General features: G+C 42.1%; 1 protein-coding gene across 4 annotated transcripts in view; it reads left to right on the forward strand.

The window, feature by feature from the left end:
• Nucleotides 1–27,344, forward strand: part of lsp1a (lymphocyte specific protein 1 a) — an 80,476-nt gene that overhangs the window by 19,197 nt on the left and 33,935 nt on the right. For 2 of the 4 annotated variants that reach the window (XM_014124560.2, XM_014124558.2), the window contains exons 2-9: nt 1,347–1,499; nt 13,556–14,003; nt 14,138–14,289; nt 18,451–18,703; nt 20,792–20,929; nt 23,771–23,812; nt 24,451–24,494; nt 26,947–27,028. In XM_014124560.2, the coding sequence (XP_013980035.1) occupies nt 1,347–1,499; nt 13,556–14,003; nt 14,138–14,289; nt 18,451–18,703; nt 20,792–20,929; nt 23,771–23,812; nt 24,451–24,494; nt 26,947–27,028 (1,312 nt within the window). The remainder of the gene's footprint in view (nt 1–1,346; nt 1,500–13,555; nt 14,004–14,137; nt 14,290–18,450; nt 18,704–20,791; nt 20,930–23,770; nt 23,813–24,450; nt 24,495–26,946; nt 27,029–27,344) is intronic. The other 2 variants (XM_014124561.2, XM_014124559.2) reach the window with 1 other exon arrangement.

The following is a 27,344-nucleotide window of genomic DNA, read 5'->3' on the forward strand; positions in this document are numbered from 1 at the left end:
CAAATTATATTTTACGTCATAACTGATGTGTCAAATGTGCTATACTGTGAAATCGCCTTTGTGAAATCTTGAAATATCTTCCTGATTCACAACGCAGTGGTTTTGGGCACTTGGTCATGTCATTCTCCCCTGACCTCTCTCTCTCCTACATACTCACGCTGACCGTAACTGCTAAGCGAATAGAAAACAGGAAGGAAAGAAAGTGCCTGAAGGCAAAGGGAGGAGAGGGGAATGAGGGAACGAAGCTGATGCTATTGCTTGTAACAGAAAATTACTAATGGGTGGTGGGGGGCTGATTTTACAGACCATCCCACCTACATGGTCCTTTATAGGGGGTGTTGTAAAATGGAGAGTCACTGAAACAGATGGGTTGATGGTCTCAGGTGGTGGTAACAACACACACACACACACACACACACACACACACACACACACACACACATACAGGACCTGTGGTCTGGGACACATTAGGGCCCTATTAGTGACCTGAGCCTGCCTTAATTGATCCAGAAGCCAAATGGATGTGCGTGCTGTCATCTGACACCCTGACACACAGATGGAACCTATTAACCACCAGTCCTCCTGCATTCACCCTCAGGCTAATACAAATGTGTGTTTGCGTGTTTGTGTGCATGCGTGTGTGTGTATTCACCCTGAGGCTAATACCATGGTCCCTTCGCTACACAACAGAGACATACAGCACAGCAGGCACGTCCATACGTGCTGTAGTATCTGCTCATCATAATCACAGACAAATAGATGGCATGCACTTCCAGGCAATGTCTGAATGTCTAAATGTCTAAATGTCTAAATCAGCGAGGGTGAACTTTAAACCCTTTTTGCGTCCCATGGGGAGTTTGGTTTGTTCTGCCGTGGAGAAAGGGGAATAAACTGTTGTGATAAATATGTTGCTGCAGTAAAATGCAAGCGTAAGGACAGCCACATGTGTGCGCATGTTTACTGATGAGGGGGATGCTGTAGTGGGAGAGAGAATCTCACCCGTGGCGAGCTGAACGCTGGGCTTAGCAGAGGGCTTAGGCATTGTTGTAAAATCATCTTCTTGGGAGATCCCAGGCCGAGCCCAGGATGATGACTCAGGGAATCCATATCAGCTATAAATATAACGCTCAAAGACACACGGGGCTAAAACCAGCTCCTTATTTAGGTTCTAAAGCTACAGTCTGTGATTTTGAAAGCTGTTCAATGGTCATTTCAATTATTTATTACCTTTGTTCCCTAGTCCCATATCTCAGAAGTATACTGAAACAAGTGGCAAGGACCCATTTTGTTGTTTTTCAAATCTCAGACTATCGCTTTAAACAGTGCTTCTCTCCGGCTCTCCACAGAATCACCACCCAAAGGAGCGTTGAGGATGCAGAGGAGGTGGAGCGAGAGCGTCGGCGCAGGGCCCGGGATTCCTTCCGCAGTATGGGTAGCAGCAGCACCTCGGACCCTGGAGGCCCTTCACTGGACAATGTGGCCCTGGCTGAGGACGGCCTGTAAGTACCCAAATACAGTCTTAGAAAAAAAGGGGCTATCTAGAATCTAAAAGGGTTCCTTGGCTGTCCCCATAAAAGAACCCTTTGAAGAGCCCTATTTGATTCCAGATAGAACGCTTTTGGTTCCAGGTAGAACCCTTTCCACAGAGGGTTCTACAAGGAACCTAGAAGGGTTCTACCTGTAACCAAAAAGGGTTCTCCTATAGGGACAGCCGAGGAACTCTTTTGGAACTCTTTTTTTCTAAGAGTGTACTTTACTTTGACTCATCCAAGATGATAATGGAGTTTTTGAACCTATAGAGGGTCAGTCATTTGAGATTACTCATGTCCTGTCCCAAACATTACTCATTCACCCACTCAGTCATGTCCCATCTCTCAAATCTAAACTACAGTGTCTCTATTACAGTATGTTTTGAATTGTACTGATGCAATGATTTATATTAAGGGGTGTTTGTCAGACTTCCCAGCCGTGGATGCCTCAGTCTATCATATCATGGGAGTGCTACTGGGACAGTTAGTGCTTGCCATACATTCAGTTGTTTATGGATCTACTCCACAATCCTGAGGATGCGTGGTTACAACAAATAAATATTTCCTTTGGGAAAAGCCATTAATCTCCACATCTCCTCTTAATCCCTCTCTCTCTCTCTCTCCTCTCTCTACCCCATTCTCTCTTCCTCTCTCTCCCCTACTTGTTCATTCTCTCTCTCTCTCTCTCTCTCTCTCTCCTCTCTCTACCCCATTCTCTCTCTCTCTCTCTCTCTCTCCTCTCTCTTTCTCTCTCTCTCTCCCCTACTTGTTCCTTCTTTCTCTTTCTCTCTCTCTCTCCCCTACTTGTTCATACTCTCTCTCTCTCTCTCTCTCTCTCCCCTACTTGTTCATTCTCTCTCTCTCTCTCTCTCCCCTACTTGTTCTCTCTCTCTCTCTCTCTCTCTCTCTCTCTCTCTCCTCTCTCTTTCTCTCTCTCTCTCCCCTACTTGTTCATTCTCTTCCTCTTTCTCTCTCTCTCTCCCCTACTTGTTCATTCTCTTTCTCTTTCTCTCTCTCTCTCCCCTACTTGTTCATTCTCTCTCTCTCTCTCTCTCTCTCTCTCTCTCTCTCTCTCTCTCCCCTACTTGTTCATTCTCTCTCTCTCTCCCCTACTTGTTCATTCTCTCTCTCTCTCTCTCTCTCTCTCTCTCTCTCTCTCTCTCTCTCTCTCTCTCTCTCTCTCTCTCCCCTACTTGTTCATTCTCTCTCTCTTTCTCTCTCTCTCTCCCCTACTTGTTCATTCTCTCTCTCTCCCCTACTTGTTCATTCTCTCTCTCTCTCCCCTACTTGTTCATTCTCTCTCTCTCTCTCTCTCTCTCTCTCTCTCTCTCTCTCTCTCTCTCTCTCTCTCTCTCTCTCTCTCTCTCTCTCTCTCTCTCTCTCTCTCTCTCTCTCTCTCTCTCTCTCTCTCTCTCTCTCTCTCTCTCTCTCTCTCTCTCTCTCTCTCTCTCTCTCTCTCTCTCTCTCTCCCACACTCATTCCTTCACTCTCTCCGTGTGAAGAAGAACACACAGCTGCCTTCCCATTACAGCATCTCAGAAGAATGTTTACTACAAAGTGTCTTAAAAAATGACTACTATGTCATGGCCCTTAGCATAACTGCCACTTTTAATCTCACAGATTTAATTACAGACTGTCTCTCCAACACCTTCTCCAAGTGGGGAGAAGAGAGAGTAAAACAGCTGATCATGTCAATGGCGCCACGTTTCTAAGCCTTTCTAAACCGGGTCACTTTAACTCTACCTACGTGTACATATTACCTCAATTACCTCGACTAACCAGTGCCCCCACACATTGACTCTGTACTGGTACCCCCTGTATATAGCCTCGCTATTGCTATTGTTATTTTACTGCTGCTGTTTAATTATTTGTAACTTTTTGTTTCTATAATATATATTTGTTTTACTTATCTATTTTTTTACTTAAAACGTTTTTCTTCTTAACTTCTTAAAGCATTGTTGGTTAAGAGCTTGTAAGTAAGCATTTCACTGTAAGGTCGACACCTGTTGTATTCACCGCATGAGAGAAATACAATTTGATTTGATTTGATTTAGTGAATGACTTGACATGTAATTGTTGCTTGATCATAAAACAGGCATTGGAAAATTTCAAAACCTTTTCAAGCACTCACTGTTCTCTTTCAGTTATTCATTTTGATATTTTACTCTGGCATTCACAAGAATCTCTAAGTAGCTCGAAGAACCAATCAAACACGTATGTCAGAGACAAACAGGTTGAGTGGCGAATGAGGGAGCCCCTCCCCTCTTACTAAAGAGCCACTCTCCTGCCCTCTGATCATTCTCACCTCTCTTCCTCACAGAAAGGTTCTACTCTAGCTCTCCTCAGCATTACTTGATCTGTTTTCCTGTTTAACTGTTAACCGGTTTGCTGTTGAGGTTAAGCCGCCGAGCGCAGGTTTTTTTGTCTTTTGTGGTGGGTGACTTTACCGAAAGGAACGTTTTTGCTTCGGTAAGAATTAGCCCATGGTGGGAAAAGTACCAAATTGTCATACTTGAGTAAAAAAATAAATAGTAAAATAGTGAAAGTAAAAGTTAAAGTCACCCAGTAAAACACTACTTAAGTAAAAGTCTAAAAGTATTTGGTTTTAAAAATATTTAAGAATCAAAGTAAATGTTATTGATAAAATATACTTAATTATCAAAAGTTAAAGTATAAATCATTTAAAATTCCTTAAGCAAACCAGACAGCATGATTTCCATGTTTTTTTAATTTATAGATAGCCAGGGGCACACTCCAACACTCAGACATAATTTACAATCAAAGCATATGTGTTTAGTGAGTCTGCCAGATCAGAGGCAGTAGGGATGACCAGAGATGTTCTCTTGATACATTTGTGGATTGGACAATTTTCCTGTCCTGCTAAGCATACAAAGTGTAACAAGTACTTTTGGGTGTCAGGGAAAATGTATGGAGTAAAAAGTATATTATTTTCTTTAGGAATATAGTGGAGTAAAAGTTGTCAAACATATAAATAGTAAAGTACAGATACCCCAAAAAACTACTTAATTGTTGAGGACAATATCCAATGGTAGAGCGTGGCGCGAAATACAAAAACCTCAAAAATGCTATAATTTCAATTTTTCAAACATACGACTATTTTACAACATTTTAAAGACAAGACTCATTAATCTAACCACATTGTCCGATTTCAAAAAGGCTTTACAGCGAAAGCAAAACATTAGATTATGTTAGGAGAGTACACAGCCAAAAATAATCACACAGCCATTTTCAAAGCAAGCATATATGTCACATAAACCCAAAACACAGCTAAATGAAGCACTAACCTTTGATGATCTTCATCAGATGACACTCCTTGGACATTATGTTATACAATACATGCATGTTTTGTTCAATCAAGTTCATATTTATATCCAAAAACAGCTTTTTACATTAGCATGTGATGCTCAGAACATGCATTCCCAGCCAAAACTTCCGGTGAATTTACTAAATTACTCATCATAAACGTTGACAAAATACATAACTATTATTTTAAGAATTATAGATACAGAACTCCTTTATGCAATCGCTATGTCAGATTTTAAAATAGCTTTTCGTCGAAAGCACATTTTGCAATATTCTGAGTACATAGCTCAGCCATCATGGCTAGCTATTTTGACACCCGCCAAGTTCGGGGCTCACTAAACTCAGAATTACTATTAGAAAAATTGTATTACCTTTGCTGATCTTCGTCAGAATGCACTCCCAGGACTGCTACTTCAACAACAAATGTTGTTTTTGTTCCAAATAATCCATAGTTATGTCGAAATACCTCCGTTTTGTTTGTGCGTTCCGGTCACTATCCAAAGGGTAACGCGAGAGCGCATTTTGAGACCAAAAATTCCAAATGTTCCTTTACCGTACTTAGAAGCATGTCAAACGCTGTTTAAAATCAATTGTTATGGTATTTTTCTTGTAAAATAGCAATAATATTCCAACCGGACAATAGTGTATTCATTCAAAGAGTGAAAAGAAAAAACAGCATGGTCGCGGGAACGCGCATCTCCAATCTCTTTGTCACTAGGCAGACCACTGAGAAACTGTGCTAGTATACTTTGCCCAGAGACAGGAGACGCCTCAATCCACGTTCTGAAGGCTTTAGAGAGCCAATGGAAGCCTTAGAAAGTGCCACATAACAGCTCAGATACTGTAGTTTCGATAGAGACTGCCTGCTTGGAATCTTCTCAGGTTCTTGCCTGCCATATGAGTTCTGTTATACTCACAGACACCATTCAAACCGTTTTTGAAACGTCAGAGTGTTTTCTATCCAAATCTACTAATTATATGCATATTCTTGTTTCTGGGCAAGAGTAGTAACCAGTTTAAATCGGGTACGTTTTTTTCATCCGGCCGTGAAAATACTGCCCCCTATCCACAACAGGTTTTAAGTAATGCTTTAATGTATTATTACTTAAGCACTTTACACCCCTGGAATTAGCTTTGTCGCTTCTTCTTCCTTTTTGTCCTGTGGTAGCTAGCATCGCACCAGCTGCTAAGACTTGGCTATCCTACCGACTAGCTTTTCTACCTGGAAGGGTAGAATTACTAGCGAGCTCTCTCATTTAGCTCAACCCACTACCGTGCCACGTTGACTAGACTGACCTCCCTAGCTTTACTGCTTATAGGTCGAAAGCCATGCATTTGTTTGTCGCAAGATCAACATAGTGCTAGCTTCCTTTGGCTAACTTTGTGTTAACTAGCTAGGCTACTAGCCCATGATGCAAACGCTAGCTACGCTTACATTGTTAAAAGATTAACTTTTCAGGCCAGCACTGTGCTAACTAGCTAGGCTTCTATCCCAAGTGGCGAATACTAGTTACTTTTCTGGAGGGTAGTCGAACGCTTGGCCCAAGATGAGAGGGAAAGGGAAGGGGAAGGGGAAGGGGCATGACCTCCAGGCAGCAGATGAGGAAGAGGATGAAAGGGCACATGCCGTTTCCTCTAGTCCCTCTTCACCCTTAGCGTGGCAACGATGGCGGATAACAGATATTCGCTCATTGATGTCTGCACTCTAAAAAATCCTTGACCCAACTGCTGGGTTGCAGGCATTGCGTCACTTAGTTGAGTTGTTTTATTTAAAAAACTGCCCGGGTTATTGATACTGGGTGCAGGGCCAGAACAGAAAACTGGAGGCGTAGTTAAGTAGGGGTGTGGACTTAAAATCGTTATTTTTAACCACCCATGAAAGTAAATGTCTCAGCCAGTTGAAATCATGAATCAGCATAATTTTTATGGATATATACAAAGAACTATCAATAGAAAACAGGTAAAACAAAATAAAGTTTGAACTCTTTCCAGCTTCAGTTTGAAGTGATCGTGCTAGCTGTGTTGTTGGCTAGCTTCTCTGAACAACATTGTCCTGACGAGAGAGCACATTTTCTATGCTAGGTGAAATCGTGCATCATTAGCTCATTGTTATGTATGTATTCAAATAAATGTCACTAGAAATGTGGGGGAAAAAATAAGTAAAAATTGAATTTGTAGTAATTAAACTTAACATGATGAACAGGAATGACATTTACTCAAACCAAATCAATCAAATCAAATGTTATTTGTCACATGCGCCGAATACAACTGGTGTAGACTTTGCCGTGAAATGCATTCTTCCGACTCCTTCCCAACGATGCAGAGATTAAAAATAAAACAGATAACATAGTAACACGAGGAATAAAATAAAATACACAGGAATGGAGCTATATTCAGGAAGTACCAGTACCAGATCAATGTGGAGCTATATACAGGAAGTATCCGTACCAGAGGTATGAACTATTTGAAGTAGATACGTTCATGAAGGTAGGGTAAAGTATCTAGGCATCAGGATAAAAAATAACATGAGTTAAATAAAAAAACAGAGTAGCAGCAAATGACGAGTGTAAAAGTGTGTGTGTGTGAGTGTGCATGTGCGTGTGTAATGTGTGTGTGTGCATATGTAGTGTACGTGAATGTGTGGGAGTTTTGTGTGGGAGTGACAATGCAGTGTATGTGAGTGAGTGTGTATATGGTGTGTATATATAGTCTAGTGAGTGTGCGTTGGCTCAGTGCAAGATAAGAGTCAGTGCAGATAGATAATGATTGGCCAATAATGTCAAGGACATGGAGGAGCTGGGCCTCAAATCAAAATCAAATAACATTTTATTTCACATGCTTTGTAAACAATAGTTGTTGTTTACTTATGGCCTTTCCCAACAATGCAAAATATTTGTAAAAATAATATCACGAGGAATAAATAGACAATGAATAACGATAATTTGGCTGTATATATGGGGTACGAGTACAAGTCAATGTGCAGGTATATGAGGTAATCGAGGAAGATGTGTACATATAGGTAGGGGTAAAGTGACTAGGCAACGGCATAGATAATAAACAGTAGCAGCACCGTATGTGAGGAGTCAAAATAGTTAAAAGGGTCAATGCAGATAGTCCGGGTAGCTATTTGGTGTTTAGTATTCTCATGGCTTGGGGGTAGAAGCTATTCAGGGTCTTGTTGGTTCCGGACTTGGTGCATCGGTACCCCTTGCCATGTAGTAGCAGAGAGAACCGTCTATGACTTGGGTGGCTGGAGTTTTGACAATTTTTAGGGCTTTCCTCTGACACGGTCTGGTATAGAGGTCCTGGATGGCAGGAAGCTCGGCCCCAGTGATGTACTGGGTCATACTTATAGCCGGAGTGAAGGTAGAATGTTTATCTCTCATCTTGGTAGCCCCTTGATGGCAAGGTAAGCTCTGGATAATGGGTGATCATTCTCCTGCTGTATGATAAGCCTTGGCAACTCCCGTTATGCAGGGATCTGCTGACACAAGCGATCAGAGAGAGTTTCCCCCCTTAACCGGATGCCATATCCCTCTGGGCTTGGCCCATGAGAGGTTAAATCTGGATGTCAGGCTTGCCTACCGGAGTCATTGAGACTATCCAGAGTGCTAGGGCTCCTTCTATACCCTCACTGTATGGAAACAAATGGTGTGACCAAAAACAGATCGTTCCTAGCCTGGTGGGTAGGAGCTTTGGGCCAGTAACTGAAAGGTTGCTGGATTGAATCCCCTAGCTGACAATGTAAAAATCTGTCGTTCTGAGCAAGGCAGTTAACCCGCTAATGTCGATCAAGGCAGCACCCCGCAGTTCTCTGATTCAGAGGGTTTGGGTTAAATGCGGAAGACACATTTCTGTTGAATGCATTCAGTTGTACAACTGACTAGTATCCCCCTTTCCCTGTGCTCTCTAACTGAGGTTTTCTGCTTCCTGCAGGACCTTTTGGGCTGAGGGAAGGCTGTCTTTCCAGCCACTATCTCGGCCTGTTATATAGGCTTAAACAAGGACAAGGTGGGAAAACACCCCTTGTTATGTCGTTTCATGAAGGGGGTGTGTTGCTCATGTCCAGTTCCCAAGCCTTTAGTCCCGTCATGGATTTGTCTATTGAGCTTGAAGCTATTTCACAGCAGCCTTTTGACCTCTGGAAAGTGTCGAGAAATATCTCTCCTTTAAGACCGCTTTAATGGTCACGATTAGGTCCGCAACGCAAGTGACTGAACTACATGCACTGTCAGTTCACCATTCGTGACTACAGTTTGCCCTGGGATTTAACCTTGTTGCCCAACTTCGTCTTTTTACCTAAGGTCAGTGGCAATTACAATTGCCTCACCTTGGAGCTTGTGGCTTTCCACCTGCTGCCTTTCCCTTCTACAGAAGAGGAGCGGCTCCTCCGTTTGTGTCCAGTACGCACACTGCGCATTTACTTGGATAGGACGAGAGCAATGCGCAAGAGCGACCAACCCTTGTGTCCTGGGCAACTCCCTGCCAGGGGAGGCCTCTCTCTCGTCAACGGTTGTCACATTGGATTGTGGAAACTATTATATTGGCCAATAATAGCAGCTACAGGGGGGCCTGAGGGCTCACTCCAACAGACGTATGGCTACCTCTTTGGCATTGTTCAAGGGCATCTCCTTAAAGGAGATTTGTGATGTGGCTTGTTTGGCATACCCTTATACATTTATGAGGTTCTACCGACTAGACATAACTGCACCTTCATTGGCACATACTGCCCTCAGTGTCGGGTCCTCTGAGGGTTTGTTTTGTGAGACTGCCTGGATTCGTAGAGTATGTGCTATACAGGAGTTGGCCATATCCCACTGTGAGCTATTGAAACAAATATTTGAAAGAGAACTTAAAGTTACTTGCGTAACCCTGGTTCTTTGATATATGAGTGAGATAGTTCACCACATTTTCCTACTCGCAAGAGTGTGAAGAAGTTTTGCATGCTTGGGAAGGAACAGAGTGTGGGAGAGTGGCTCTTTAGTATGAGGGGAGGGGCTCCCTCATTCACCACTTGATCTGTCTGTCTCCGACAGACATGTATTATTGGTTCTTGGAGCTAGTTAGAGATTCTGGTGAATCCCACTGTGAGATACAGTATCGCACTCATAATATCAGAGAACCGGGGTTACACAAGTAACCTTAACCAGACAGCACACACGCGTGAGTCCGCATGCGCCATCACACGCATGTTGATTTGTCCCCCCACACCAGACGTGATCAGGACACGTAGGTTTAAATATCAAAAACTCTGAACCAACTATATTAATTTGGGGACAGGTCAAAAAGCATTAAACATTTATGGCAATTTAGCTAGCTAGCTTGCTGTTGCTAGCTAATTTGTCCTGTGATATAAACATTGGGATGTTATTTTTCCTGAAATGCACAAGGTCCTCTACTCTGACAATTAATCCACAGATAAAAGGGTAAAAGTTAGTATTCTAGTAATCGCTCCTCCTTCAGGCTTCTTCTTCTTCTTTGGTCTTTATATGGCGGTTGGCAACCAAATTTAAGGTGCATTACCACAACTTTCTAGACTGGAGTGTGGATCACAATTCATCTTTCAATCAAGGTAAAAAAGGTAAAGGTAAAAAACTGTCATTCTACCCCTGAACAAGGCAGTTAACCAACTGTTCCTAGGCCGTCATGGTAAATAAGAATATTTTTCTTAACTGACTTGCCTAGTTAAATAAAAATAAATAAACATATGCTCCTAAAAAACCAATGAGGAGATGGGAGAGGCAGGACTTGTCGAACGTCACAAATATAACTAAGTTCTATTTTAGCGCCTGGCTACGCAGACGCGCGTGAGCAGTGTGGGTGCAATGATTGAATAACATGTTTGTGTACATTTATTTTGCAACGCTCGCGCACACTACACGTGCGGTCTGGTCAGCATGTAAGTTTCCTCTTTGTCCCCAAGGGTCATAATAGTTCAGGGAGATCAAACTTCAACACAACTGTCAAGATTGGTTTGGGGTTTGCTGTTATTCAATCTCTGTGTCGTTGACACTCGCGTGCTGCTCTCTCAACAACGTAATTGCCAGCCCAGATTCAGACCTGCTTCCTTTCTCGTTGTTTTCAGAGTCATTACAGTATCATGACATGTCAGAGCCATTGCATAAACATTCCTCTCCAACAGGTGCCTGTAGCCTTTATAGGGTAGTGTCTTTGGTGCCAGAACAAACCACTTCATAACATCTAAACAACATCTACATGACTAAACACCTGAAGAATCACACTACCACAATTACTACCCATTATTTCTGATAATATATATAACCTGCCATCTGGAAACATCAATTTACTTTAGTAGCTAACCTGTTTAATCAACATTGGAATGCCTGGTGGGAGCATTCCATTCAGCCAGCTCCTGCGAAGATGAAACAGACTTTCATTACAGGGCTGTTTTAATGAATGGGGATAGAGAGAATAAAGAAGTAGAGGGATAGGGAGAAAGAGGTGCGCTGCTAATCTGTTAATCACTCTTTCTGGTAATTGATAGAAGGTTTATGGAGTCGTTCAGCCAGATGCAGATGTTTGGACTAACCTGGGGAGACCCCTGTGAAGTTTACACAATGAAATATAACTACTAAATGTCCTGTGGTCGTGTTGTATGAAAAGCAACACAGTATTGGTCTAGAGCCAAGTATCGTGCAGTGACTGCAGTCGCGTTATAAGAAAAAAGTCAACACATTGTTAGTCTAGACTCTAGAGGTAGATATCGTGAGGTGACTGCGGTCTTTTTGTAACTAACATTAGAAAAACCCAGTGTTTATTCAGCAGGTGTTGTGGTGAGGACAAAATGGATGTGTGGTGATGAAAGGATAGTTAACATATCTTCTGTTTCGTCTGGACCACAGCCATGTCAATATTGAGCAACCTGGGGGAACACAAGGACAGTGCTCCCTTGTGCACTTTAAAAAAATGGATCTTCAAAAATGTAGGACATCTGGATTTTTGAGCTTTTCCACCATTTTAATACTTTGAAACAAATGAATAGCTCACAAAATAAAATGCTGATATGTACATTTATACTGATTGCATAGCATTCTTGCCCTGTTAATTGGTTCTCAAAGAGGAGATGATGGTAAAATTCACAGCCTTATCCACTTTTATCACCAGTTAGGCTCCCCACCCACTGCCTATCCACCATGGCTAACACATGATTTCCTACCATGGCCCTCACATTGGGCTCCACCTCTCTCCCTGCAGTTAGTCTAAGCCCTTGTTTACACTGGCTCTAAGCGCTCATTACAGAAATCACTTAATTTAATGTTGGTTGACGGTAGGTAGCGGCTCTCAACTTCCAGGTGCCAGTTCATTTGTCCAGCTGTGTTGTCTCTGGGTCCCCGCAGGGCCTGTTGTCCTCATAAGCCCCCTGTCTGTTTGACTCTCTATCCCCTGGTATCACCATTAAGATTAGCCTCTGTACTAAAATAACCCAGGGCTGATTCAGTGTTCAGCTGTAGCAATCTCAGATATTTTTTTTATTTTATTTCCACCCACACCTCGTCACTCCTCTCCCAACCCAAGTGTGAGTGTGTGTGTGGGGGGGGGTTCACCACACACACACACTTGGGTTGGGATAGGAGTGATGAGGTGTGGGTGGAAATAAAAACACACCACATCACACAAACACACCACATATACACACATACATATGTTAGCCTGTGGCACCGGCTGTAGAGGAGAAATAACACCAGTGTCTACAGAGGGCTGTTCCAGCTGTTTTCCTGCATTGTGTGTTTGATCTGGTCCTGTTGGTGTTAATTGATGGGCTCAGAAGCTTCAGTCCTCATTTACACCTCTCATCCTGTTATCCATCCCCAGCACTCGCTAGGCCGCTGGGAGACAGCTTTGTAAGCTGTGTGTGGGCCACACGGTCGCTCTCACTAACACTATAGTTGACGTGTTTAGCCTTTACTGTAAAAGCCATGTTTGCCACATACTACAGAACACATTTGGCACTTTGGGATATTTCATGCCAACCAAAACATCTCACTGGTGGTCATATTACAAAGCTGTAGTCCTCTCTCCACCATCTGACTCAGTTTAGCTTTAAATTGATCGTAATAAGTAGTCCTATTACCTTAATGATTGGATTTACAGGCACTTATTCAAAGGCTATTGAACATTATAGCCATAATGGTTAGTTTTATCCAGATTTGTTCTTCCTTGACACATTCTTTAAGGGCTTCCTGACATTGTCAAGGGTTGTAATTGACTATAATGTTTTCAGGCTCAGTTAGGCAATCCTTGCATTCAAGCACCCTTATATATATATATTTTACTAGGCAAGTCAGTTATGAACACATTCTAATTTTCAATGACAGCCTAGGAAGAGTGGGTTAACTGCCTTGTTCAGGGGCAGAATGACAGATTTTTACCTTGTCAGCTCGGGGATTCAATCTTGGAACCTTTCAGTTACTAGTCCAACACTCTAACCACTAGGCCACCCGCCACCCCTCAGAGGCCTTTCATATTATAAAATGTATCTAGCAAAATCTACTTCCCTCTCAGACCAGGGGTGAGTTTCCCAAAACATTTGTAGCACTAACATCTTTTTTCGTCCATTGCCTACCAAAGGACTTATAATAGGTTAGGTCACCATTCAGATGAACATCATTAGCTTTTCTTGGTTGAGTTCCCAAAACCTTTGTGGCACTAAGATCGTTTTATCTCTCCTCTTTGTGTCCCAGGTATGAGAGTGATCTGAAGCCTATCAGCAGCTCTCCTTCTATGGAGGAGGATGAGGGCTTCAGTGACTGGACCCAGCGGTTGGAGAGACGCCGGCAGCAGGCCCAGCGCATGGAGGAGCTCAGTCAGGCCCCAGAGGAGCAGGACCAGAGGCCCCTGAACGGTGCCGCAAAGGCCCCCACACCACATACCCTCTCTGCCTCAGCCACCCCCACCACATCCACCTCTCGTCTGCAGAGACAACACAAGGCAGAAGCTGAGGATGAGGAAGAGAAGAAGTTGGGAAGAAAGGAAAGTGAGAGGAAAAGGAGGGAGCGAGAGGAGGTGGTGAGAGAAGAGAGGGTACAAAAGGAGAGGGAGAGAGAAGAGGAGGGAGCGAAACAGAGGCAGGAGAAGATGAGGGTGCTCAAGAAGAGAGAGGAGGACCAAAGACCAGATGCTAAGGAGAAGGTATTCTTGTGCATTATTTGTAATTATATGCTAATATGTGATTAATTAAGAACATTTACAAATTAGAATATGATTATTCAAAAATGCATGTCCTTGAAGTAGTCAACCATGGAAATGTTTAATGTTCTTTACAGTTCCAGTTGAAGGAGAAGAGAAAAGATGTGAAGGTCTCCTACACATCCCAAGTCGTCCTGCAGACGGAGGCAAAGCATGCTAACACCAACGGAGACACAGCCGGGGAGGAAATTACATCATATATGGCCAAAACCAAATTAAGAGCTCCCAGGTAAATCAGGGTGTATTATGGTATATGGATATGTATCACTAGATCTGTTTCCACATTCAATTACATGGCAAGAAAATCACATTGCAATTCACATTGGGACGGATTCAGACATAGGAAATGTACGCCTTTCCTATGCGCTTACTGTACCTTATGCAGGTGCGTAACGGGCATTGCATGTGTGGTTTTCATTAAGCAGGGTTTTCAGTAAATTTCTCTAAAGCCATCCCTTTAAATTTGGTGTACTTTTAATTTGAAATTTTTCGACAGACTCAATAGAATATATGGAGAAAAAAGGTTCAGAATATTAGGGATCAATGAAAGAAAGCCATGTAAATGCACACATATTCATCTCATTTTCAGCATCAATTGGTAGATTTTAAAATACTGATCTTGTATACAGGGCATTCGGAAAGTATTTAGTTCCCTTCCCTTTTCCCACATTTTGTTATGTTACAGCCTTATTCTAAAATGGATTAAGTACAACATTTTACTCATCAATCTACACACAATACCCAGTAACAACAAAGCGAGAAAAAAAAAAATACCAAAAAAAATGAAGGAATACCTTATTTACATAATTATTCAGACGCTCTGCTTTGAGACTCTAAATTGAGCTCAGGTGCATCCCGTTTACATTGATCATCCTTGATATGTTTCTACAACTTGATTGGAGTCCACAAGTGGTAAATTCAATTGATTGGACATGGTTTGGAAAGGCACACACCTGTATATATAAGGTCCCACAGTTGACAGTGCATGTCAGAGCAAAAAGTTCAAGGAATTGTCCATGAAGCTCCTAGAGAGGATTGTGTCGAGGCACAGATCTGGGGAAGGAGACCCCAAGAACATAGTGGCCTCCATAATTCTTAAATGGAAGAAGTTTGGAACCACCAAGACAATTGCTCGAGCTGGCCGCCCGGCCAAACTGAGCAATTAGGGGAGAAGGGCCATGGTCAGGGAGTTGACCAAGGACCCGATCGTCACTCTGACAGAACTCCAGAGCTCCTCTGTGGAGATGGGAGAACATTCAAGAAGAACCAACCATCTCTGCAGCACTCCATCAATCAGGCCTTTATGGTAGAGTGGCCAGACGGAAGTCAACCCTCAGTAAAACGCACATGACAGCCCACTTGGAGTTGACCAAAAGGCACCTAAAGGACTCTCAGACCATGAGAAACAAGATTCTCTAGTCTGACCTGAATGCCAAGCTTCACGTCTGGAAGAAACCTGGCACCATCCCTATGGTGAAGCATGGTGGTGGCAGCATCATGCTGTGGGGATGTTTTTCAGTGGCAGGTACTGGGAGACTAGTCAGGATCGAGGGAAAGATGAACGGAGCAAAGTACAGACAGATTCTTGATGAAAACCTGTCCCAGAGTGCACACGACATGAGACTGGAGCGAAGTTTCACCTTCCAACTGGACAACGACCCTAAGCACATAGCCAAGACAACGCAGGAGTGGCTTCGGGACAAGTTTCTGAATGTCCTTGAGTGGCCCAGCTAGAGACTGGACTTGAACCCGATCGAACATCTCTGGAGAGACCTGGAAATAGATGCAGTGATGCTCACCATGCAACCTGACAGAGCTTGAGAGAATCTGCAGAGAAAAATGTGAAAAACTCCCCAAATACAGGTGTGCCAAGCTTGTTGCATCATACCCAAGAAGACTTAAGTTTGTAATTGCTGCCAAAGGTGCTTCATCAAAGTGCATGCTTAGTGCCCTCCTGTACCCCCTGTATTCCCTGTTCACCCACGACTGCGTGGCCAAGCACGACTCCAACACCATCATTAAGTTTGCTGACTGACAACGATGAGACAGCCAGTAGGGTGGATGTCAGAGACCTGGCAGTGTGGTGCCTGGACAACAACCTCTCCCTCAATGTGAGCAAGACAAAGGAGCGGATCGTGGACTACAGGAAAAGGAGGGCCGAATACGCCCCCATTCACATAGATGGAGCTGTAGTGGAGCGGGTCGAGAGTTTCAAGTTCCTTGGTGTCTACATCACCAGCAAACTATAATGGTCCAACTATAATGGTCCATCTGAGTCATTCAGATGTTCATTGGCAAACTTCAGATGGGCATGTATATGTATTCTTGAGCAGGGGGACCTTCCGTGCGCTGCAGGATTTCAGTCCTTCACGGCATAGTGTGTTACCAATTGTTTTCTTGGTGACTATGGTCCCAGCTGCCTTGAGAGCATTGACAAGATCCTCCCGTGTAGTTCTGGGCTGATTCCTCACCGTTCTCATGATCATTGCAACTCCACGAGGTGAGATCTTGCATGGAGCCCCAGGCCGAGGGAGATTGACAGTTCTTTTGTGTTTCTTCCATTTGCGAATAATCGCACCAAATGTTGTCACCTTCTCACCAAGCTGCTTGGCGATGGTCTTGTAGCCCATTCCAGCCTTGTGTAGGTCTACAATCTTGTCCCTGACATCCTTGGAGAGCTCTTTGGTCTTGGCCATGGTGGAGAGTTTGGAATCTGATTGATTGATTGCTTCTGTGGTCAGGTGTCTTTTTTACCCTTCAAGAGTTTGCTCCTAATCTCAGCTCGTTACCTGTATAAAAGACACGTGGGAGCCAGAAATCTTTCTGATTGAGAGGGGGTCAAATACTTATTTCCCTCATTAAAATGCAAATCAATTTATAACATTTCTGACATGCGTTTTTCTGGATATTTTTGTTATTATTCTGTCTCTCACTATTCAAATAAACCTACCATTAAAATTATAGACTGATGCTTTCTTTGTCAGTGGGCAAACGTACAAAATCAGCAGGGGATCAAATACTTTTTCCCCCCACTGTAGATACTTTTGTACCTGTTTCCTCCAACATCTTCACAGGGTACTTTGCTGTTGTTCTGGGATTGATTTGCACTTTTCGCACCAATGTACATTCATCTCTAGGAGACCTTGAAATACATCCACAGGTACACCTCCAATTGACTCAAATGATGCCAATTAGCCTATCAGAAGCTTCTAAAGTCATGACATAATTTTCTGGAATTTTCCAAGCTTTTTAAAGGCACAGTCAACTTAGTGTACATACATTTTGACCCACTGTAATTGTGATACAGTTAATTATAAGTGAAATAATCTGTCTGTAAACAATTGTTGGAAAAATGACTTGTGTCATGCACAAAGTAGATGTCCTAACCGACTTGGCGAAACTATAGTTTGTTAATAAGAAATTTGTAGATTGGTTGAAAAACAAGTTTTAATGACTCCAACCTAAGTGTATGTAAACTTCCGACTTCAACTGCAACTATTGTTTTTTTATTGTGTTATTTTTTTAAACATTTTTTTACTTTAGTTTATTTTCTAAATATTTTCTTAAATCTATTTTCTTAAAACTGCCTTGTTGGTTAAGGGCGTGTAAGTAAGCATTTCATGTTGTACATTTGATTTCATTTCAATGAAGGTTCTGAATACTTATGTAAATGTTATACTTCAGTTTTTATATATGGTTACAGAAGCATATAGCTTGGGTCTCCAAATTTCATCCAAAAATATAAGGCCAGCATTTAATAAACTTCACTGTGGAAAAGGTGCCATGTTGATGTGCTTCAGTTTGCTGTAAGATGACTCGTTTCACATTTGTCTTTAGCAATCACAAAGTAAAATAGATCTACAGCAATTGTCATTTATATTTACAATCCCCCTTATCCAAACGGCTTACTAATTTACCTAGCTCTTATCAATAGCCCTTATCAATTTGTAAATGACAGTGCATGGAGAATGGTGTTATTTCTATGGGAAATAAAGAAAGTAGATGTTGCTCCACTTGGAACCGACAGGTTGCTCGATGTTATTCATCGTTTCATCGCGCTTAAAGGTGGTGGAATTATGAGGGAATTAAGTCAAGGTCAGAATGCAGCGTATCTGTTGACACATCTCCGCCACACTTTCATTTCTTTGATTTTCACCCCAAATGAATAGTGGGTCAGGTCAGAATTAGTGTAGAGAGAAAAGTGCATAAAAAGGGAATTACGTTCCATTTACGCGTGACAACCTCAGGTCGGAATTCCCCCCTAAGTGACTACTAGACGTTTCACATTCTAAACCATTAGGAGACAGAGATATTTCTTGAAATCCTGCCCCTCTATGTATGCTCCTTTTTCCTCCAGCCGTCCATCAATCTCTCCCTCCATCTCTCCCAGGGCTGTGGTACAAGTGAAAGTGGTCGAGCCTGAGGAGGAGGCGGAGGCCATCTTAGAGGCCAAGCTGGTGAAGATCCGGCGTAGCCAAGCAGAGAAGGAGAACCAGGAGCTTGAGCAGCTCAGACACAAGCAGGCTGAGGCCGAGCAGGAGCTGGAGGAGCTGAAGAGGAGGAGGGAGGAGAGACGCCAGGTCAGGGAGGGGGAGGAGCGCAGGAGCAAGGAGGAGGAGCAGCAGCGCCTGGCCAAGGAGGAGGTGATGGTCAACTGCAGTGTACAGTACATACATAATGTGTAGCCTATGGCATTAAGAAACACAAACAGAAAGAGATGAAACTCAATATCTTACACATCAGCTGGTGGTGTGGTGCAGGGTAAACGTAAGTAAACACAGTTTACCCACCTTTTTTTGTGAGTTTACTCACCTTTTCTGGAAAAATGCATTGAAAGTATAGGGAGAGTAACTTTTTTCACCGCGGCCACGGTCAGTTTAACCACCTACAGTATTATTATTTTTTTACCACTTAAATGTATATAAGGATGGGTATTCGGTAAGCCAGATCATTTGACTCTGTTTAAAGAGCCGTTCATTTGGATCCCAATGGCTCTTCCATTTGGATCCCCAAATACAGGTGTGCCAAGTTTGTAGCGTCATACCCAAGAAAGCTCATGGCTGTAATCGCTGCCAAAGGGGGCTTCAACAAAAGTACTGAATAAAGGGTCTGAATACCTCTGTAAATGTGATATTTCAGTTTTTAATTATTTTGGAAATTTGCTAAAATTTCTGAAAACCTGTTTTTGTTTTGTCATTATGGGGTATAGTGTGTTTATTGATGAGGAAAAATAAAACAATTTCATACATTTTAGAATAAGGATGTAACGTAACAAAATGTGGAAAAAGTCAAGGGGTCAGAATTCTTCCCAGTTGCACTGTATATCTCCTAGATTTAGGACAAACACCTGTTTTTTATGATTTATTATTTGACTGTCATTTTTGCCATTTTTTTATTTGTTATTTAATGTGTTTCTCTGGGCTATAGTAGTAAAGGCCACATTCAATATTTTATCAAATAGTTTTTTATATAGTCAAAGGTTCGGACACACCTACTCATTCCAGGGTTTTTCTTCATTTGTACTATTTTCTACATTGCAGAATAATAGTGAAGACATCAAAACTATGAAATAACTCATATGGAATCATGTAGTAAGCAAAAAAGTGTTAAACAAATCAAAATATATTTTATATTTGAGATTCTTCAAAGTAGCCACCCTTTGCCTTGATGACAGCTTTCCACGCTCTTGGCATTCTCTCAACCAGCTCCATGAGGAATGCTTTCCCAACAGTCTTGAAGGGGTTCACATATATGCTGAGCACTTGTTGGCTGCTTTTCCTTCACTCTGCGGTCCAACTCATCCCAAACCACCTCAATTGGGTTAATGTTGGTGATTGTGGAGGCCAGGTCATCTGATGCAGCACTACATCATTCTCCTTTGTCAACAATTACCAATAGAGTCATGGTGACATCCCTGTGCAATTTTAGTCCTGTACTGTAGCTCAGTTCAGAAGGACAACTGTATCTTTGATGTGTCTGGGTGGTTTAATGCATAATACACAGCATGATTCGAGTTGGTTTGAGGTTTTTAAATCATGTGAAGCTGTGAAATGTGAAGCTATTAGGGAAATCTAAAGTCAACCCAAATTTACCATGGGAATTACAATTGGGTCACGTGCAGCTACACTCAGAATTGATGATTACTTGCGTGCTGCCAGCTGTGAGCTTGTGGCCAGGATTGAAACAAACCAAACCTTAATTTGTGTTGTGATGCAGTCACGACCACAAGTCTCACAAAATGTTGTTTTGGATGAGACTGACTTAATTACCAAAATTATCCTATTTATAATTTGCAGTCAATTTTGACAGTATAATAAATGTTTCTGACTCATGTAGATGCCACATTGGCTGTTTTCTAAATGAGAAGTTGGTTTTTAGAGTTAGTTGCTCTTTAAAAATTGACCCATGAAAAAATAGCACATTTCTAATGTAAAGCTTAAAAGTTCAAAATACCTTTAAGATGACCAAATTATTAAATTGCCTGCCAATTTATTTATTAAATGTTTTTATGCACTGCAAAAATGAGTATGGACCTGAATGAGGCTCTCTCCCATTACCTGTTGTTCCTGCAGTGGGAATATCCTTCAGATAATGTTTTTCTAAGTTATCTGCAGATAATTGTTGTCTGGAGCTCAAGAAGCTGGACTAGCAGCCAGGAAATCAGTGAGGCACCAATGTGATTCGGTTCCTGACGTTCACCAAAAAGATCCATTGTGTGTCTTCCTGTACAGGAAGAAAAGAGGAGGATGAAGGAGGACATAGAGAGGAGGAGGATGCAGGCAGCAGAGAGGATGAAGAACCTTAGTACCTCCAGTGTGGACGGAGATGAGTTGTTTAGCCCGCTCAATCCCAAAGGCTCCATCTACAAGGTAGCTAGCGTTTCTGTTCCATTCATCTATACATCTATCTATACCTCAGGTTTGTAATTATTGCCCATGGTATATGACAAGCTATGATGATATGGCAGTAAGTTTTTGAGATCATGGATAATGACAATGATACCTTTGGTTTTCTGTATAAAAAAAGTGCTCTATATTTCTATATTGTTTTACTACAACAACCAAAAATAACTCAAATCTCACTTTATACCATCTTTACAGCCATTGTGTTTAGTTTCAATCACGTAAGTTGCATGGGAGTGTTATAAATGTCAACACTTGCCACAGCACATGTAGTGTGAGCAGGTCACACACATTCATGTATGGGTTTGCTGTGATGTGTGGGTTTGCTGAGAGGTGTGTGAGACGTGTGCAACTTTTAGTTAGCTCTGACAGCATGCCTTCATGTACAAATAGGATACCACCATTCCAGTGACTGTAAAAGTCAGAGACCATAATACAGGTGAAGTTGGAAGTTTACATACACAAAGTTTGGTCCCGTGTGGCTCAGTTGGTAGAACATGGTGTTTGCAATGCCAGGGTTGTGGGTTCAATTCCCACGGGGGACCAGTAAAGAAAAAATAAATGTATGAAATGTATGCATTCACTACTGTAAGTCGCTCTGGATAAGAGGGTCTGCTAAAATGTAAAACATGTAAAATGTTGGAGTCATTATAATGAATTCTTCAACCACTCCACAAATTTCTTGTTAACAAACTATAGTTTTGTCAAGTCGGTTAGGACATCTACTTTGTGCATGACACAAGTCATTTTTCCAACAATTGTTTACAGACAGATTACTTATAATTCCCTGCATCACAATTCCAGTGGGTCAGAAGTTTATGTACACAAAGTTGACTGTGCCTTTAAACAGCTTGGAAAATTCCAGAAAATGATGTCATGGCTTTAGAAGCTTCTGAAAGGCTAATTGACATCATTTGAGTCAATTGGAGGTGTAGGTGTGGATGTATTTCAAGGCCTACCTTCAAACTCAGTGCCTCTTTGCTTGACATCATGGGAAAATTAAAAGAAATCAGCCAAGACCTCAGAAAGAAAATGGTAGACTTCCACAAGTCTGGTTCATGCTTGGGAGCAATTTCCAAACGCCTGAAGGTACCACGTTCATCTGTACAAACAATAGTATGCAAGTATAAACACCATGGGACCACGCAGCCGTCATACCGCTCAGGGAGGAGACGCATTCTGTCTCCTAGAGATGAATGTACTTTGGTGCGAAAAATGCAAATCAATCCCAGAACAACAGCAAAGGATCTTGTGAAGATGCTGGAGGAAACAGGTATAAAAGTATCTATATCCACAGTAAAACGAGTCCTATATCGACATAACCTGAAAGGCCACTCAGCAAGGAAGAAGCCACTGCTCCAAAACTGCCATAAAAAGCCAGACTACGGTTTGCAACTGCACATGGTGACAAAGATCATACTTTTTGGAGAAATGTCCTCTGGTCTGATGAAACAAAACTAAAACTAGAACTGTTTGGCCATAATGACCATCGTTATGTTTGGAGGAAAAAGAGGGAGGCTTGCAAGCCGAAGAACACCATCACAACCATGAAGCACGGGGGATGGCAGCATCATGTTGTGGGGATGCTTTTCTGTACTTTGGTGCACTTCACAAAATAGATGGCATCATGAGGCAGGAAAATTATGTGGATATATTGAAGCAACATCTCAAGACATCAGTCAGGAAGTTAAACCTTGGTCACAAATGGGTCTTCCAAATAGACAATGACCCCAAGCATACTTCCAAAGTTGTGGCAAAATGGCTTAAGGACAACAAAGTCAAGGTATTGGAGTGGCCATCACAAAGACCTGACCTCAATCCTATAGAACATTTGTGGGCAGAACTGAAAAAGAGTGTGCGAGCAAGGAGGCCTACAAACCTGATTCAGTTACACCAGCTCTGTCAGAAGGAATGGGCCAAAATTCACCCATCTTATTGTGGGAATCTTGTGGAAGGCTACCCGAAACGTTTGACCCAAGTTAAACAATTTAACGGCAATGCTACCAAATACTAATTGAGTGTATGTAAACTTCTGACACACTGGGAATGTGATGAAAGAAATTAAAGCTGAAATAAATCATTCTCTCTACTATTATTCTGACATTTCACATTCTTAAAATAAAGAGGTGATCCTAACTGACCTAAAACAGGGAATTTTTACTAGGATTAAATGTCAAGAATTGTGAAAAACTGAGTTTAAATGTATTTGACTAAGGTGTATGTAAACTTTCGACTTCAACTGTATGTCACTGTATTTCAGCCCAAGTCCAAATGGTAGCTGTGACAGCCTGTGTTTACACTGTTCTGTGGTATTGTCCTTAACTCCTTCCACCTTGCTCTGTTTAAAAAGAAGGGTATTAAGTAACAGGTATTTGTCAGTATTATAGATAGTGTTTCCATGGGTTCATTTGTTTGGATTCAGACGTTTGCACGGCATGGCATGTTGTGAAGCGTTGTGTAGTGTAAAATGTTGTTTTTTTTGTCAGTTGATTAGACTTGTCAGATCACACAGGGATTGAAATCCACTCAGATCTTGATTTACAAGCCTGGCTCATTACTTTACATTATTACTGTCAGATGCATCTATTTATCGCTCATGAATTCACTTCTTGTATTAACACTAATGAAGAAAAACTCTCAGTCACCTTCTACAAAAGGGCAAGTTCAGCTAGCTACTATAACTTTTACTTCCTGCCTTCTGTTTCTAAGCTGACCTTCCTCTCTGGGTACAGGGTTGCTATGTTGGTGCCCTTGCCTACATCCTTAGTGCTGTCATGAGCTTCCATCTGCTTGTGTGTGTAATTTCAGAGAGAGAATGATGAGAGTTTGACAGCAGAAAATACATTATTGGTGAGTTGGTGTCAACATGCTGTGCTCTTTGATTCAGGTCCAGGGCTGAACAGTGAACAGTAACATAAGGGATCCTTTTGTGTGGGAAGAACCAGAGCTTGGTGCTGGATACGTTGAAGTATGACCTCTTTGGCAAGCAACGGTAGAGGACAGGACATTATGACCCTGGCTCAAACTAGAACTCCTCTGATACAAATGTATTAGTATTTTGATAATGAATAGCCTAAGACTTGTAATCCCAAACACATTTTCTTTACTATGATTCAGTCTGTAATGCATTAAATACACAGATTCAAGATAAGTAATGGGTTTCGAGATGGAAGTCTTCCCACACCCTGATTGCATTATAATTATGCCTGCAGTAAACCTTGGACTGAGGCAGAATTAGCTTAAATCTGTCTTTGGTGATACGAACTGACAGATACAGGCAGATGGAAATGGTTGAGAAAGACCAGCAGAAGATTTATCTGTTTGACTTGGAAGAGATATTTGCTGCATCAGGCCAAATACAGGGCTGTGATTAACATCAAATTGATCATGATAATCCCGTCTGACAATTCTAGAAGTCATGGAGCACTTCAACTGTCATATTCTAATTCCAAAACAATAACCTTTAACATCATCCTCATGTTTTTCAGATCACAGAAAGAACAGAATCCTTGAACAGGTCCCTAAAGAAAAGGTGAGCATCATACAAGCATACAAGGCTTTTTCACAATGAATAACACAAAGCAAACAAACAAATTCCACAGCCCCCGTTGTTCCACTTGTACTCTCAAATACCTTCCGTCGCTAATGCTTCGTTGTATCTTGAGGTTGACCAAAGTACTACTGGGCCCCTTCGGCGGATGGAGAGCTGCTATCTGAGGCAGAACAGCAGCTATGCTGGCTAAATGGCTGGTGTGTAAATGTAAACATAGACAAAGAGGGCCAGTGGTGACCTCTAAATCTCTCTCAGTGCATCACCTTTGTCAGCCTGGATGATTTATAGCTTGGTTAACTCTGACCAGATGTGAGGGCTGGAGCCTGGGCTGGCTGGGTTCTCTCTGGTGGCTGGTGAGCGATAGCTCTGGACTGTGGGATGGCTCCATGCAGTCTGACTGCAGTAAGTAATCAGTGGTAAAGAGCTCCCAGCAGCTAGAGTAGTAGAGACCAGGCCAGAGTTTAATTAATATTAAGACTGTGACTGAAAATAGGGTGTAATAACAACTTTATAGGGTGTGCACCCACTCTGCCCAGAATGCGCTGTGGTGAGGAAATGTTACTTCCTTAAGTTCTAAAATACATTTTAGTAAGACATATATTATTATTCATATTCTGAATCGTTCAGTGGAGTTCTTTCTCGAACATTTCATTAACAGTATATCCAAAAAGTGGGATTTCTTAACCTAATACATCCAATAATAATCACTGAGCTCTGTTGACAGAGTGGTGCAGCTTTCTCGCAGCAACACTGAGGATTTTACATGTTGTGGTGGTCATCTTCAAAGTTGTTTTTGCGGGTCGCAAAAAGTGAGATTAGCATAACAGGAGCTGAACTAAATGTAAAAGGCTTTGAAAATAAAAAAGCTTGCTCAGAGCTCAGTGCTCTGTTTACGTTTCACAGTGATAAGCTTGCTTTTGTGAGAAATCTTCGAAAAAGAACAGGAATTCTGCATTAATATGAAAAGCGTATACTAAAATATGAAAACACTACATGTCTCAAAATCGATATCTATCTCACCTTTATATTGTTTTAAATCCTGCGGATTCGAGAAGAAATATGATGAGTTCAACGGGAAAGTGAGCCTGTCAGTTAGTTAATTCTCGCACAGCATCCTGCCTAGCTGAAGTGATGCTGTGCAATTTTCCTTATTTTTGCCCACTTTTTCCCTCTGGCCTCCATTGACTGTCACATTAACATTGGCCATCCTACAAGGTTAAAAACTCCAATAACTTAAGAGCGGATTATGATAGAGTCATGAGGTTGGACCATTGGCTTCCTTAGAGGATTATCTACACAATTAACATGTGTTTTAAGTATTATTTTTACCCATTGGTCAAAATATGTTTTTTATTGGACACCGTAAACTTTATCTTCCAGGTGCAGGTTTGAGATCTGAGGAATTGAGTGTGACTTCATGTTTTAGTCTAGGCAGGTTTTTTAGGACAGAGGGAAGGATCACTGTGTGTGATAGTCCTTTAATGTGGGTGTTCCACTCCCTTGTTGATGTGTGTAAAAACACTGTAAGACCGAATCAAATCTTTCCGGAGAAGAATTCGGTTGACAGACAGCTTTCTTCACCCCTTCACTTTTAACAGCCTCGCTCATGCAGATAGAAAACATGACATCATTCAGAAAACCCAATTTCAACGTCTTTGCAGAACAAAACACCGTCCAAATAAAGATTTGTGGGCTGTGCACGTTTATGAAGTTAAAATAATCCTACCATGCCTGTGAAGAAGCTATGTAATCCTCAAACTAGCCAGCCATATCAGGCTAATGACTCACACATGCCTTTCATGGGAGCTCTCTTTTCAAATATAAATGGTTTTGAGGCCATGTTGAAATGCAGGAAATAGGGTCAGTATTTCCAGATTTGTCCCACACAGTTTGTTTTTCTGTTTAGTGTATATGTCTGAGATTAGGACTCTTGTGTAGTGGGGTTCAGGCAACTGGCAGTGTGTGTGTGTGTGTGTGTGTGTGTGTGTGTGTGTGTGTGTGTGTGTGTGTGTGTGTGTGTGTGTGTGTGTGTGTGTGTGTGTGTGTGTGTGTGTGTGTGTGTGTGCGTGTGCGTGTGTGCGCGCGTGCGTGTGCACGCGTGTGTGTGCACATGTGTGTAGGGATCCTTTGCACTGGGTCCCACTGCGGTCAGTGAGCACGCTTCATACTGGGCCTGAAAGACAGTCTTGACAGAAGCTGTAAGAGGTCACGTAATCCCATCCACTCTCTAATGGCAGTGTAGATTCAAGTGGCTCATTTTACCAAGGGGGGTGTATCACAACAATGTGGAAAAAGGATATTTCACTCGGGGAGGGGAAGGATGATCCCTGTTCACTTGCGGGCCTATAGCCAGTCAGATGAGATCTTTAAAATGTATTATTTTCTTCCCACAAACATTTTCACTGACCGAGTGTCTTTGTTTTGGATACAGCAACAGCTTCAAGAAGACACAGCCCCCTGTTCTCCTCGCCAAGATCGATGACAGGCTGGAGCAGTACACCCACGCCATTGAGGTTAGCTCCCACCTGGTTGCTCCCCCCTCCTTCCCTCTCTCCCTCCCTCCCTTCCTCCCGAAAGACAGAGGCCCCATTCATGAAGGCTGTGTGATGAATGCTTTCATCTGGTGACTATTCAGCCAGACTTCTCTGTCCCCTTCTCTTCCTCTCTAAAGGTGATGCGCAGTGTCAGTCTCACACATACAAAGTTACTGTATATACTGTAGTTAAACCTCAGCCTCACAGTCCGTCAAACCACCACTACTTTATCATATGGGAGAGGATTGATGGGCACTTGAGGCTAGGCTTAGCTTGCTTTCTCATCTCTTTCATA

Source organism: Salmo salar, chromosome ssa10, assembly GCF_905237065.1.
Source record: "Salmo salar chromosome ssa10, Ssal_v3.1, whole genome shotgun sequence".
In the NCBI taxonomy this organism is placed as follows: Eukaryota; Metazoa; Chordata; class Actinopteri; order Salmoniformes; family Salmonidae; genus Salmo; species Salmo salar.